General features: G+C 31.5%; 4 protein-coding genes across 4 annotated transcripts in view; 1 reads left to right on the top strand and 3 right to left on the bottom strand.

The window, feature by feature from the left end:
- LOC107475676 (phenylacetaldehyde oxime monooxygenase CYP71AN24-like) overlaps positions 1 to 2619 on the bottom strand; it is a 6434-nt gene extending 3815 nt beyond the window's left edge. The window contains exons 1-2 of the mRNA XM_021135854.2: positions 2486 to 2619; positions 2299 to 2350 (exon numbers count right to left, since the gene is read on the bottom strand). Coding sequence (XP_020991513.2) covers positions 2299 to 2350; positions 2486 to 2619 — 186 coding nt within the window. The remainder of the gene's footprint in view (positions 1 to 2298; positions 2351 to 2485) is intronic.
- A 1247-nt stretch (positions 2620 to 3866) lies between these two features.
- LOC107475675 (cytochrome P450 76T24-like) lies at positions 3867 to 6611 on the top strand. The gene is made up of 2 exons (XM_016095335.3): positions 3867 to 4798; positions 5842 to 6611. Exons 1-2 carry the CDS (start codon positions 3902 to 3904, stop codon positions 6451 to 6453), a joined length of 1509 nt encoding a protein of 502 aa, XP_015950821.1. The 5' UTR covers positions 3867 to 3901; the 3' UTR covers positions 6454 to 6611.
- Positions 6612 to 10547: 3936 nt separating this feature from the next.
- Positions 10548 to 11156, bottom strand: LOC107475674 (uncharacterized). Its single transcript, XM_016095334.3, has one exon. It carries the CDS (start codon positions 11154 to 11156, stop codon positions 10548 to 10550), a length of 609 nt encoding a protein of 202 aa, XP_015950820.3.
- An 809-nt stretch (positions 11157 to 11965) lies between these two features.
- LOC107475673 (glutathione S-transferase T3-like) lies at positions 11966 to 12454 on the bottom strand. Its single transcript, XM_016095333.1, has one exon. It carries the CDS (start codon positions 12452 to 12454, stop codon positions 11966 to 11968), a length of 489 nt encoding a protein of 162 aa, XP_015950819.1.

The following is a 12454-nucleotide window of genomic DNA, read 5'->3' as shown; positions in this document are numbered from 1 at the left end:
CTCCTCTTATCAGTTTAAATTTTTTAAAAAAATAATTTTATGACATAATATTAAAATTTTAATGTTCGAAAATTTTACAGTTCGATTTTTGATAAATTCTAAAAAAAATTAATTAGACAAAACAAAATTCTATACAAAAATTTAAATAAATTCAAAAAATTTTTATCTCTTGTTTGAAATGGTATATTAAAATTTAAAAATATAATCATTCATGTATTTCTTTTAATTAACTGAAAGTTTTGGGAGAAATAATTTTGTGATTAATATGTATATTCAGCACAACATTCTACAAATTACTTTTTTTGGATTAGCTTCTTCAATCTAGAAGACAACTTAAACTCAACATATAGTTTCAATGGCGGATTTTGTGATCGGTCTTTGTGATAAATTGAAAATTTTTTTGCATGCTTATTTTATCGTAATATACCTCGTTTGGAATTGTATTTCACCAAATACTAATGTATGATATCTATAATCAAAATAGTTATTACTCTCTTTAATATTTGAAATTCTATCATTTCAGAAATTACTCCTTTAAATTCATCAAATAATATTGTAACAAAAACAATAAAATCACATAAACTTTTATATATATCTTCAAGTGTTTGGAGTAAAATTTGACCATTTTAATATACTCATAAATGGAATTCTGTTATCCATTTCTTACTCTCATGAACTCTTATTTTTCTAGAGAAAACTCAAAGAAAAAGAACGATTAGCTGGGAAAAGAAAAATGAAAAACTGAGAAGAGAATAAACGTACTACAAGAAAACAGCTTATTGCTACACTTTTAAAGCATGTCAAAAAGTAGAAAAAAAGCATGATGACAGTTTTTTGCCACTTTTTTTGAGTTACCAGCACGCTTTTAAAAGGGTCACGTCCGCAAGCGTGCCAATTGTTCAATCGCCATGCTTTTGTTGATCTATTGGCACCACGCTTTATTTTTTGCTACGCTTTTATCTATTGGCACGCTTAAAAGTGTGGCCGTGTGTATAACCCTATCGCCACGCTTTTAAAACGTGCCAAAAAATGGACATACAATCACGCTTTTGGAAACATGCCCATTGGTTTGGTTTTGGTTACGCTTCGAAAGCGTGCTAATAGGGAACATACAACCACGCTTTCTTAACATACCTATATGTGAATCTATTGTCACGCTTTTAAAGCGTGGCTGTATCCTTATCAAATTAAAAAAAATTCTGGTATATATGTGCTTTTATATGTACTCTAATGCGCTCCAAAAATAATAAAAAAATATTGAAAAAAACTGTGAATATCATTTAAAAAAATTAATCAATAAAAATTTAGTATTACATTAGGAGAATTCAAACCAAATTAGTCATTAAGGTAATAAGATAAAAGACTTAAAAGAAAAAGTATATCTAATTTTCTATAGCAGCCTAGCAAGAGCATGGAATAGGCAACAAAACATTTAAAATTAAATCATTGAAAACTACATGACCTAGTTGGCCATCACTTCTGGTCTACGTTATCAGAATCAACTGCAAGATCTTAACTAGGGTTACTTGCTTCTGTTGTGGTTGTTTCATCAACTCTTCTACCAAGAACACGGCATGGAGGAAGGATAACAGAGCTTGGTAGCACGAAGGGAGTGCAAAAGGAGAAACAGAGGGTTCGAGGAAAAGGTAATTATTAGAGAGGCAGTGACGTTTGAGGGAGGAGCGACAATTGAGCCATAGAAGGAGGAGCGACAGTTGAGGGATTGCGAAAGAGAATGAGCACGACGGAGGATTTGCAAGAGAGAGTGAGTGCCCAGACGGAAGAAGCGTTGATAGAGGGAGTGCCGACGGAGGGAGCACCGAATGAGGGGTTGTGAGAGAGGGTTGCGCAATGAACTATGTGTTTCGCGATGAAGAGGATTGGAGGGGTTGGACGCGCGATAAAGAGGGTTGGAAGCACGATGAAGATGGTTGGAAGAATGAAACTCTGGTGTTAGGGTTTTCTGTTAGGAAATTATTTAATTTCCTAATTTGTTCATGGGCAATACATTTATTAATTATAATCACAAATTATGCTATTTCAAATTAAATGACTTATATAATGGTGTTCTCATTTATTGTTATAAATGCTAAATTGAATAAGTTATAATTACTTTTGATTTGGAATAAAATGAGAATAAAACCAGATATTATCTTTTGGACATTAGATAATTATCTTTTGGATTTTAGATATATTATCTTTTAGACTTTAGATACTATTTTTATTTGGGTTTTAGGGTTTAATTAGTGCCATACTCAAATATAAATAGTGCCTTCAGGGTTTCGATCCCCAACATACCAAATTCGCTTCAGCAACTCTTTTCTCATCAGAGAAGTTACAATTCAGCTGCCTAGAGATACAGAAAGTTTTGGTTGAGGAAGATCAAAAGAACCACAAGATCCAAACTCTTCCCATCATGATTCATGTTTATGAATTTAGGTACACTTCCGCATTCAAGTATTTTATTTCTTAATTAGGGCTGCACATGGATCGGATAATATCTGCATATCCGTGGTAATTATCCGCATCTGATCCAAATTTTGCGGATATTATCCGATCCACACTGTGGTAGGATCGGATTGCGGATTTGTCAGTGATATCCACGGATTCGATCTGCATATCCGCACTTCTCATATAAATAGCATAGTTTATGATATTTGGTTTTTAATTTTTTATGTTCTACTTCAACTTAGAATAATTAAACTTAGATCTTGTGTTATTATTATTATTATTATTATTATTTTGCTATTCAAGAGAACTTTTATTCATAATATTTTAGAAGTAAATAAGTTTAAACAGGTAAAAAATAGATTTTTCGAATTTTTTATTGTAAAAACAGTTAAACAAGACGTGAAAATAGTGTTTTTTTTAATTATGCGGATATACCTGATATCCGATCCGATCCGATTCGCAAATATGCGAATCGGATCGGGGCGGATCGGATCCAACTTGAAAAACCTGCGTATCGTATTTGATCCGATCCAATCCGATCCGTGTGCAGCCCTATTCTTAATGATTTAACATGGATAATCGTTGGGCTAAGGAATTCTTTGAAAATTTCAACCCTTTCTTAGTAGCTAGTTTAATGAGTAGAGAAGAGTGAATAATAGTGAAGTGTTTTTCTCAGTAGTTTAACATAACTCTATTGGCACACTTTAAAAATATTACTGTAACGTAACTCTATTGGCACAGTTTAAAGTTTGCCTGTTGCTCTCTATAGTCACGTTTTAATAAGTGTGATATTAAAGTGTGCCTGTTGCTTTCTATGGCCACGCTTTAATAAGCATGACATCAAAAAGTGTGGCTAAATCTCTAATCAACTGTCACCTTCATAAAAATGTGGTCATTGACCCCTTTCGGCCACACTTTTGAAGCGTGACAAAAAGAGCATAGCCAAATCTCTAATCAATCGCCACCCTCATAAAAACGTGGCTATTGACTCTTTTTGGTTACGCTTTTGAAGCGTGGTAAGAAAAAGCATAGTCAAATCTCTAATCAATTGTCATTTTCATAAAAGTGTGGCCATTAACTCTCTTTTAGTTACGTTTTTAAAGTGTGACAAAAAAAAGTATCGACAGGCTTTGCTTTTTTTATGTAGTAAAAAAAAATAACAATTCTAGAAGAAATAAGAGACACTCGTTACTCTAATTGCACTTTCGTCCAATTATTATTATTATTATTATTATTATTATTATTGAAAACGGCCTTATCGTCTGACAAAGCAGCCACGTTTTGTTTTTACTGAATTTTTTCCTTAACGAATTTAAAAATCGTCCCCTGCATTTTGTTTTGTGCACTTAATTTGCTGGGCATGTAACCCTCAACAAGAGGCATATGCATGTTCCATATATATAATATACATAGACTAGCCAGAGAAAAATATATCTAAAATCCCATAATCATGGACTATCTATTACTTCTTTTATTTTTCTTTATGTGGCTAAGCATTCATACTCTCATCTCCAAATTAGTAATCAAAACTTCAAAATCCCTCAAACTTCCACCGGGTCCTAACCCTTTTCCAATCATAGGAAACATCTTAGAACTTGGAAAACACCCTCACAAATCACTCACTAAGCTTTCTCAAATCTATGGACCCATAATGACTCTTAAGCTTGGTAACTTAACCACCATTGTTATTTCATCTCCACAATTAGCCAAAGAAGTGCTCCATAAAAATGACCAAAATTTCTCTTATAGAACTGTTCCGGATACCGTTAAAGCTCATGATCATCACTTATATTCGGTGGGATGGATGCAACCTTCATCTCAATGGAGAATACTTAGAAAAATTTGTGCTACCAAAGTGTTTTCTTCACAACAACTTGATTCCACACAAATTGTTCGTCAAAGGAAAGTCAAGGAATTGATGAATTTTGTGAAGAAAAAAAGTGAGACATGCGAAGTTTTGAATTTTAGCGAGGCTATTTTTACAACCGTGCTAAATTCGATATCAAATACTTTATTTTCCATGGATGTGGTCCAATTTGGTTCTTCTAAATCTCAAGAATTCAAGGACATCTTTTGTGGTATCACTGAAGAAGCTGGAAAGCCTAATGTTGTGGATTACTTCCCAATCTTTCGCAAGATTGATCCACAAGGTGCACGTGCTAGAATGACTAAATATTACAAGAAGATGATTAATTTTTTGGATGGTATTGTAGAAGAAAGATTGAGACTATTAAAGGGTCTAGAAATGAACACCAAGGAATATAAAGATGTGTTAGATTATGTGTTAGAAGTGATGTTGGAGGACAATTCTCAAATCAATCGTATCCATGTCTTGCATCTACTTGTGGTGAGTATCTTGGGCCCTTAACTATTTCATTTTGTTAGTTTTCTTTTTAAGAGTGCTAATTTTTTAAAGTAAAAGGTGAACTTTATTTTTAATTATGAAAAACAAAATACTTTATTGATGATTATTGCTTTTAATTACTTTTTATTTGTAATTAGTGCTTTTAATTATTGTTTGTGTTTATTTTTAACAAGGTGTAGATGCTGGTTGATGATTATTTTTGTTGTTTTTAATTTTAGGGATAAGTATTATTTTGGTCCCTAACGTTGAGGATCAGAATCGAAACCGTCCCTAACGTAATTTTTGATTTAGAAATAATATATAACATAATTTTGAGTTAAATATAACTAATAAAAGAAATTGGATTAAATATATTCATAGTCTCTTTAAATTTCTTTGTTGGAAATTTTTTCTATTTTCTTTTTCTTGTTTTAGTTCTTCTTTTTATTGCATATGGGTCAGGTTTTATTCAAATATTTAAATTATACTGACTTCAAATTTTTTTACTTTTTTGTTTGTTTTTTATGATATTCTTTGACTCAATAGGTTAAGGACTAATGATGAAATTTTTTTACTTTGGTCCCTTTTTTGTTGGACATTTCTGGTAGCGATCAGGCACTCAGGGCGGCCCAATAAGTTTGGTCCTTAAAAAAAAAATAAGTCTGGAGTATGTTCTGATCTTTATATAACATTGCAAGTGAAATTGAACATGGTATGAACCAAAATCTAAATATATAACACATTTACGACTAAAACTGATTTAAACATATCATTTTCTATAAATTAGTGAAAATGCATATAAAAACTACAAAAAAGCTAGAATATAGTCTATTGTCTAATTAAAAATAATTTAAATATATAATTAATTAATAATAACAGTTTTTTTATATAAATGTTAGGAGTGTTTATCAGTCTATATAAATTAGTGAAAATGCAATTTAGACATAATTAATAATAACACTATTTTTATGCTAATGTGAGGAGTGTTTAGTATATAAATATTGTTCTTGATTTCGATAATGTATTTTACAAACTGATTATTATAGGATTTATTCGTGGCTGGAATAGACACAACGGCAAGCACTATAGAATGGGCAATGACAGAGTTACTATACAACCCAAAAGAACTACAAAAAGTGAAAAATGAACTTGAAGATGTTGTTGGCAAAGAACAACAACAAATTGAAGAAAAACATATCTCAAAGCTTCCTTTTCTAAGAGCAGTGGTGAAAGAAACGTTTCGCTTACATCCACCTTTTCCACTAATACCACACAAGTCCAAGGAGGATGTTGAATTATGTGGCTTCAATGTGCCTAAAAATGCACAAGTTTTGATTAACATATGGGGTGTAGGAAGAGACTCAAGTATTTGGAGAAACCCTGATGAATTTATACCTGAAAGATTCTTGGAAAGTAGAATTGATTATCAAGGAAATGATTGTGAGTTAATTCCGTTTAGTGCTGGAAGAAGAATGTGTCCTGGGTTACCATTGGCTTATAGAGGTGTTCACACTGTGTTGGGTTCTCTTCTACTTTGCTATGATTGGAAGCTTGTGAAGAATGGACAAAAGGAAAAGGATTTGGATATGTCTGAGAAATTTGGACTTAGTTTGCATAAGGCTAAGCCTCTTCAAGCTATTCCCATGCAATCATCATAACAATGAAGATTATGTTTTTAATTTTATAGAAATGGATTCTTTATATTAATTCTCTAGCTTATTAGCTTGCTTGCGAGTAATTGTGTATGACATGATTGACATCCTAACTGTTTTATATCTTTTGTTGGATAATTTAAGGTGTGTTTGGCTTTAAAACATATGCATCCAAATTGAAATATGTCCTTAAATTATTAAGAGAGAAAATTTAATTTTATAAATATGTCCCTCCCAGTGGGAATAATTTGTATGTCTTCGTATGGTTATTTTTGATAATTTGATAGTCACTTATTAGTTGAGTTGTCCTATCATATATGTTAATCGAGGTTACTATACATTTAAATATTTTTTTTATTTACGAAAATTCAACACCAATAAAAATCACTCTTATTAAAAGAGCATAATTATACGCTCATCTTCTTCTTCTTACGCTCATTTATATGCATGGAGCTTCTTCTTCTCACGCTCGTTTACGCATAGAGCGTCTTCTTCTTCTTTGCCTTCTCCTTCACATTTCTCTTCCTTCCTCCTCCTCCTCCTTCTTTTTCGCGTTCCATCTTTTTCACGTATTTTCTGCTTAACATCATTTTTTTGTTGTTGTTGCTGTTGTATTTTTTTTCTTTTCCTCCTTCTTTCCCTGGTGAAGAAGTAGTAAAAGGTGAGGAGAAAAAGTTTTGAATTGTGCAAAAAAAAATAAACCTAAATTATATTCAGAATGAACCAAAAATTATATTCAGAATGTAATCTCGTTTCAAAACAAACATAGACTAAACGTACCTTATTTAAATCCAAAATGAATTGAAATTACTTAATGATTGCGACACACAAACTTAATTCGAAAACAAACATACAAACAAAATTGAATCATGAATAAAAACACATCCAAATTTATCAAGTGATTTTGGAGCATTATGTGTTTCTTCTTTTTTATTTGATTAGATGAATATGACAAAAAAGAACATGATGAGAAGTTTTGAGAAATTTTTTTCTTCTTGTTTCTTTCTTTTTGTTTGATTTTTTTTCTCTTTTTCTTGGTTTTATTCCTAACAAGATAATGAAACAAGAAGAATCATAACAAAATAATTCATTCAGAAATGAACCAAAATTATATTTAGAATTAACCAAATTTATATTTAGAATAAATTAAACCTAAAATTAAATTTATAATGTAAACTCATTTCAAAAGAAGCACAGACCAAATGCACCTTATTTAAATTCAGAATGAAACGAAATTACTTAATAATTGCGAAACACAAACTTAATTCAAAAACAAACACACAAACAAAATTGAATTATGAACAAAAATACATCCAAATTCATCAAGTGATTTTGCAGCATTATATATTTATTTTTCTTTGTTTAATTAGTTGAACAAAATAAGAAAAAGAAGAACAAGAAGTTATGAGGAATTTTTTCTTTTTGTTTCTTTTTTTTGTTTGATTTTTCTTCATTTTTATTTTATTTTATTCCTCTTAAGATAGTGAAATAAGAAGAACTATAACAAAATAATTCACTCAGAAATAAACCGAAATTATATTCAGAAATGAACCAAAATTATATTCAGAATAAACCGAAAATTATATTCAGAATGTAAACTCGTTTCAAAACAAGCACAGACTAAATGCAGTTTATTTAAATCTAGGATGAACCGAAATTATTTAATTATTCAACCATATCCTTTCCGCGAGTTGAGAATTTCTCAATTCCAACTCTACCCGTATCCTAAAATTTTTTAACTCTACCCTATTCGACTTTATCCGCAAGAAAATCAATTTTTTTTCAAACAAATATAAAATTCAATCATTTCATATTTCATACATATTAATAAAATAAAACATAAAAAACTAAATTCAATATGGTCATAATTTACCTTTTTGACTGTCATATATTTTTTAATTTATCTTTTTGTATTTCTCTTAATTTTTATGCTAATTCTATCAATATCTCATTTTTAAGAACACTTATTTTTTTGTTTATTTATTTTTTGGGCATTTACGCATTGTTTGGTTTAAAGGAAATTGAGTAGAAAGAAAATGCAAGGATGAAAAATGAATAGAAAATTAAATAGACTTTTCCTCTGTTATTTGGATCAGGATAGAAAATTGGAAGGAAAACAAAAAAGTGGTACAGAGGTCATCTAAACCTTTTTTCATTGGACATGAGATGAAAATTGAGGGGAAAAGTATAAACAATGGTAAAAATACAAATTTATCCTTTCTATAAACAATGATAAAATACATTGGTATATTATAATATTATTATTTATATATAATATAAGGAAGGGTATTAATGTAATTTTATTTGGTTATGATTTTTTCTCTCCTTATTTTTTCTTTTATTTAAACAAAAAAAATTTCTCCTATTTTCTTTTCATCCATTTTTTCTTCGTCCAAACAACATAAAAAAATTAACTTTTTCTTTCATTTTCTTTTCTTCTATTTTCTTTTCTCTCATTTTCTTTCCTCTCATTTTTCATCTTCCATCTAAACAAAGTGTTAAGTCTTGTTGTTAATCTACCACATTACTATTTAAATAAAAAATATACTAAAATATTAATATAAATAATTAATTTAGTAGTTACTTTTAATTTTTATAAAAATAAAGTCACACTCTTAAATTCGCACCTAACTTTATCCGAAAATAAACGCACACTGCCTTCTACTTTACTCACGACAGATCAAACAAACAACTCTACTTAATGGGATTAAATATTTACGGATATAGTACATATTGTCAGCCTAGTAAGATTGGTTGTTTCAAGAACGAGATAGATAGATATATGCATTTAAACCATCTCCAGTAGGGAACTCATCCCATTTCTTATTTATGGTCCACCTGTCATAAAAAATAACTCCACATCAATTTTTGCGTTATAAACAGTAAATAGAAACTCAAAGCATCTCTCTCTTCTCCATTAGGAGGAACTAACTTTAGTCCCTATTGTGACCCCACTTAATCAATTAATTAAAATACTTGAAATTAATGTAATTAATTTTTTTCAACAATGTAATTTAAATATTTAAATTTAAAAATAATTCACTATTAAAAGATATTAATATTAAATAAATTTATATATAACAATAATACACAATATATAATTCGTGATTATACTAATTTGTAAAATTACTTAATACAAAGAAAAACATAATTAAACTCTATAGTTGACGACAAGCATTGTGAAATTGTCATATATGTTCAATCAAGTCCTCTTTCAATTGTCTATGCTGCTGCCTATTTTGAACATGGGCATTTTTTTTGGAGAAATTGATGGTATGGTGCAAAATCTTCTTCTCCCAACTGAGGTTGTGATAAGTCATTTTCAACATCATCATACTCTAAGCCTTGAGCAAAATTTCCTGCATAAGTGTCTCTTTCATCCTCAACAATCATATTATGCAATATAATACAAGCTCTCATTATGTTAGCAAGCTTCTTCTTTTTCCAAAAACAAGCTGGACCACGTATAATTGCAAAGCGTACTTGCAACACTCCGAATGCTCGTTCCACATCTTTTCTTTGCCCTTCTTGGTATTGTGCAAATAACTTGTGTTTCTCTCCTTGTGACTTTGAGATTGATTTGACAATTGTGGCCCATTCAGGATAAATACCATCTGCTAAATAGTATCTTATTGTATAATTATTACCATTAATAGTATAATTTACTTCCGGAGCACAGTCTTTTAGAATATCATCAAACACTGGAGAACGATCTAACACGTTGATATCTGTTAGAATTTGGTTGAATTAGTCCCACATTACTTAGGATAGCAAATGGAGTGGGTGGCCTAGGCTATAAATATGAGGCTAAGTTCTCCATATTTTTTGCACCAGTCAGAAACACTTAAAGCTTGTAAGCTTGTATCTGACTTTTCTTTTCCTCTATACCTTTTGATTAGAGAGTGTTGTGAGGTGTAGTTAAATATTTACTTTGAGAGTGTGGGTGTACTGGGGTGCCGGTGTTAGAGAGAAAGAAGTCTATGTGTTGTAACAATTTTCACATAGTGATATTCTCTGGTTGTCATTTGGCAACGGCCATAGTTTTTTCTCCAGTAATTGGAGTTTCTACGTTAAATTCTTGTATTGTGATTGTGTCTATTTTATTTCTCTGTGAAAGGTATTTTCTCAAGGGAAAATGGTGTATTATTCCCAACAATATCGTTATTTGAACCAGATAATCCAAAGAACGCATGCCATATCCAAAGGTTTGAAGATGCTACAACCTCAAGTACTATGGTTGCAACCCCACGATAACCACTCATGTACATACCTTTCCACACCTTTGGACAATTTTTCCATTGCCAATGCATGCAGTCAATGCTACCCAACATGCCAGGGAAGCCACGACCCTCCGCCATTTGTAGCAGGCGTTGTACGTCATTTGGATTCGGTTTTCGCAAGTATTCATCCTCGAAGACCGAAATGACACCTTCAACAAATTTTTCCAAGCATTCAATTGTAGTGCTCTCGTCTATGCGCACATAATCATCAACAGCATCAGCTGCTACGCCATATAATAACATTCGTATCGCAGCGGTACATTTCTGGAGTGGCGACAAGTCTCTTCTTCCAGTTGCATCAACCCTCTGTTGGAAATACGGATAGACATTTGAAACCTGCTTCTCGATCTCTGTTGATCCATCTACGAGTAATTGGGATAGAGCTTCTATCGATATCTTCTTCTTCTGAATCTTCGAGTAAATACTCATCGATCCAATTATCTATGAGTGTGTTATCTTGCCGTCTTCTTCTGCCATACAAAGCCTCATTGAACATATCATCAAAATTTCTAGCCATATCTAGAAATGTAATTTTTAGTTCTCTTTCGAGGTGAAAAACAAGAGTTCAAGTGGAGTTGCGGAGTCATTGATAGTTGATATTTATAAGTGTGTCTGCAATAAGTACCTTAACGGCTACTTAACGGCTAGTTTTGCAACGGCTACTTAACGGCTAGTTTTGCAACGGTCACTTTCATGAACAATAAGGGCACAATAATATTTACTAATTTAAAAACTTACATCAGAAATAAATAAAATAAACTACATCACATACCAGTAATACGCAATAAAAATAAGAACATACTACATAACTCTACGAATACAAGGAACCATTAAGTAAACCACTTGGCAATTATTTTCTCACATGCAATCTCATGAAGAGCTCATCGTTTTTCACTCATTGTAGACGTGTCAGCATTAAGTATTTGCATATCCATCTCCCTTTCCCTTTCCTTGGCCATCCTTTCCATCTCCCTTTCTTTTAATTTTATCTCTATTTCTTTAATATACTTCTGAGTTTGTAATTCTTGTTCTTTCATTGCCGCTTGAATTTGTAACTACTTCTCTTTGATTGCCATAATCTTTGCTCTATGTTCCTTCTCCTCTTCTCTTTCTGTTTCCCTTTCCATTAGTTTCTTTTATCTAACATTCTTAAAATCTTCCATGAGAGATAATTTTTTGACAACCGATGATTTTCTTTCGCTAAAATCTTCAGACATTTGTGCTTTTCTCTTACCTTTTCATTTGCTCTTCTTTGATCTTTGTGGGCGAACGGGAGACTCCATACTGGGTTCGTCAGTCAACGGTATTTCTGGGTTTGATGAGGATGAGTATGTTCCAGTTGCACTAACTTTGGTTCTCTTTGAGCCGCCACTCTGTGTAGATAGTTGGCTTCTCAATTTTTGCTCCAACCGAAGCATGTTCCAATACCTCTCAAAAGTGAATTTTTGACCATAATTTGCGGAATAAAGTTTATAAGCCAACTCTTTCATATCATCAGCGTTCGAACCACTCCTTATGTTTCGACTAGCTTGATCGTAGCAATTAGCAAATTGTGCAACAGCCTTGTTGATCTTATACCATCGTTTCTTACATGCAACTACCCCCCTTGTCATGTCAGAGCAAAATTCTACATAGTAGCTATGAATTCGACTCCAAAATATTTCTCCCTTTTGATCGATACCAACAACAGGGTCAGTTGAAACATTTAACCATGCACTGATCAGCAT

Source organism: Arachis duranensis, chromosome 2 (assembly GCF_000817695.3).
Source record: "Arachis duranensis cultivar V14167 chromosome 2, aradu.V14167.gnm2.J7QH, whole genome shotgun sequence".
NCBI lineage: Eukaryota > Viridiplantae > Streptophyta > Magnoliopsida > Fabales > Fabaceae > Arachis > Arachis duranensis.
The sequence above is the reverse complement of the archived record's forward strand: the minus strand, read 5'-3'. Positions and strand labels throughout refer to the sequence as shown.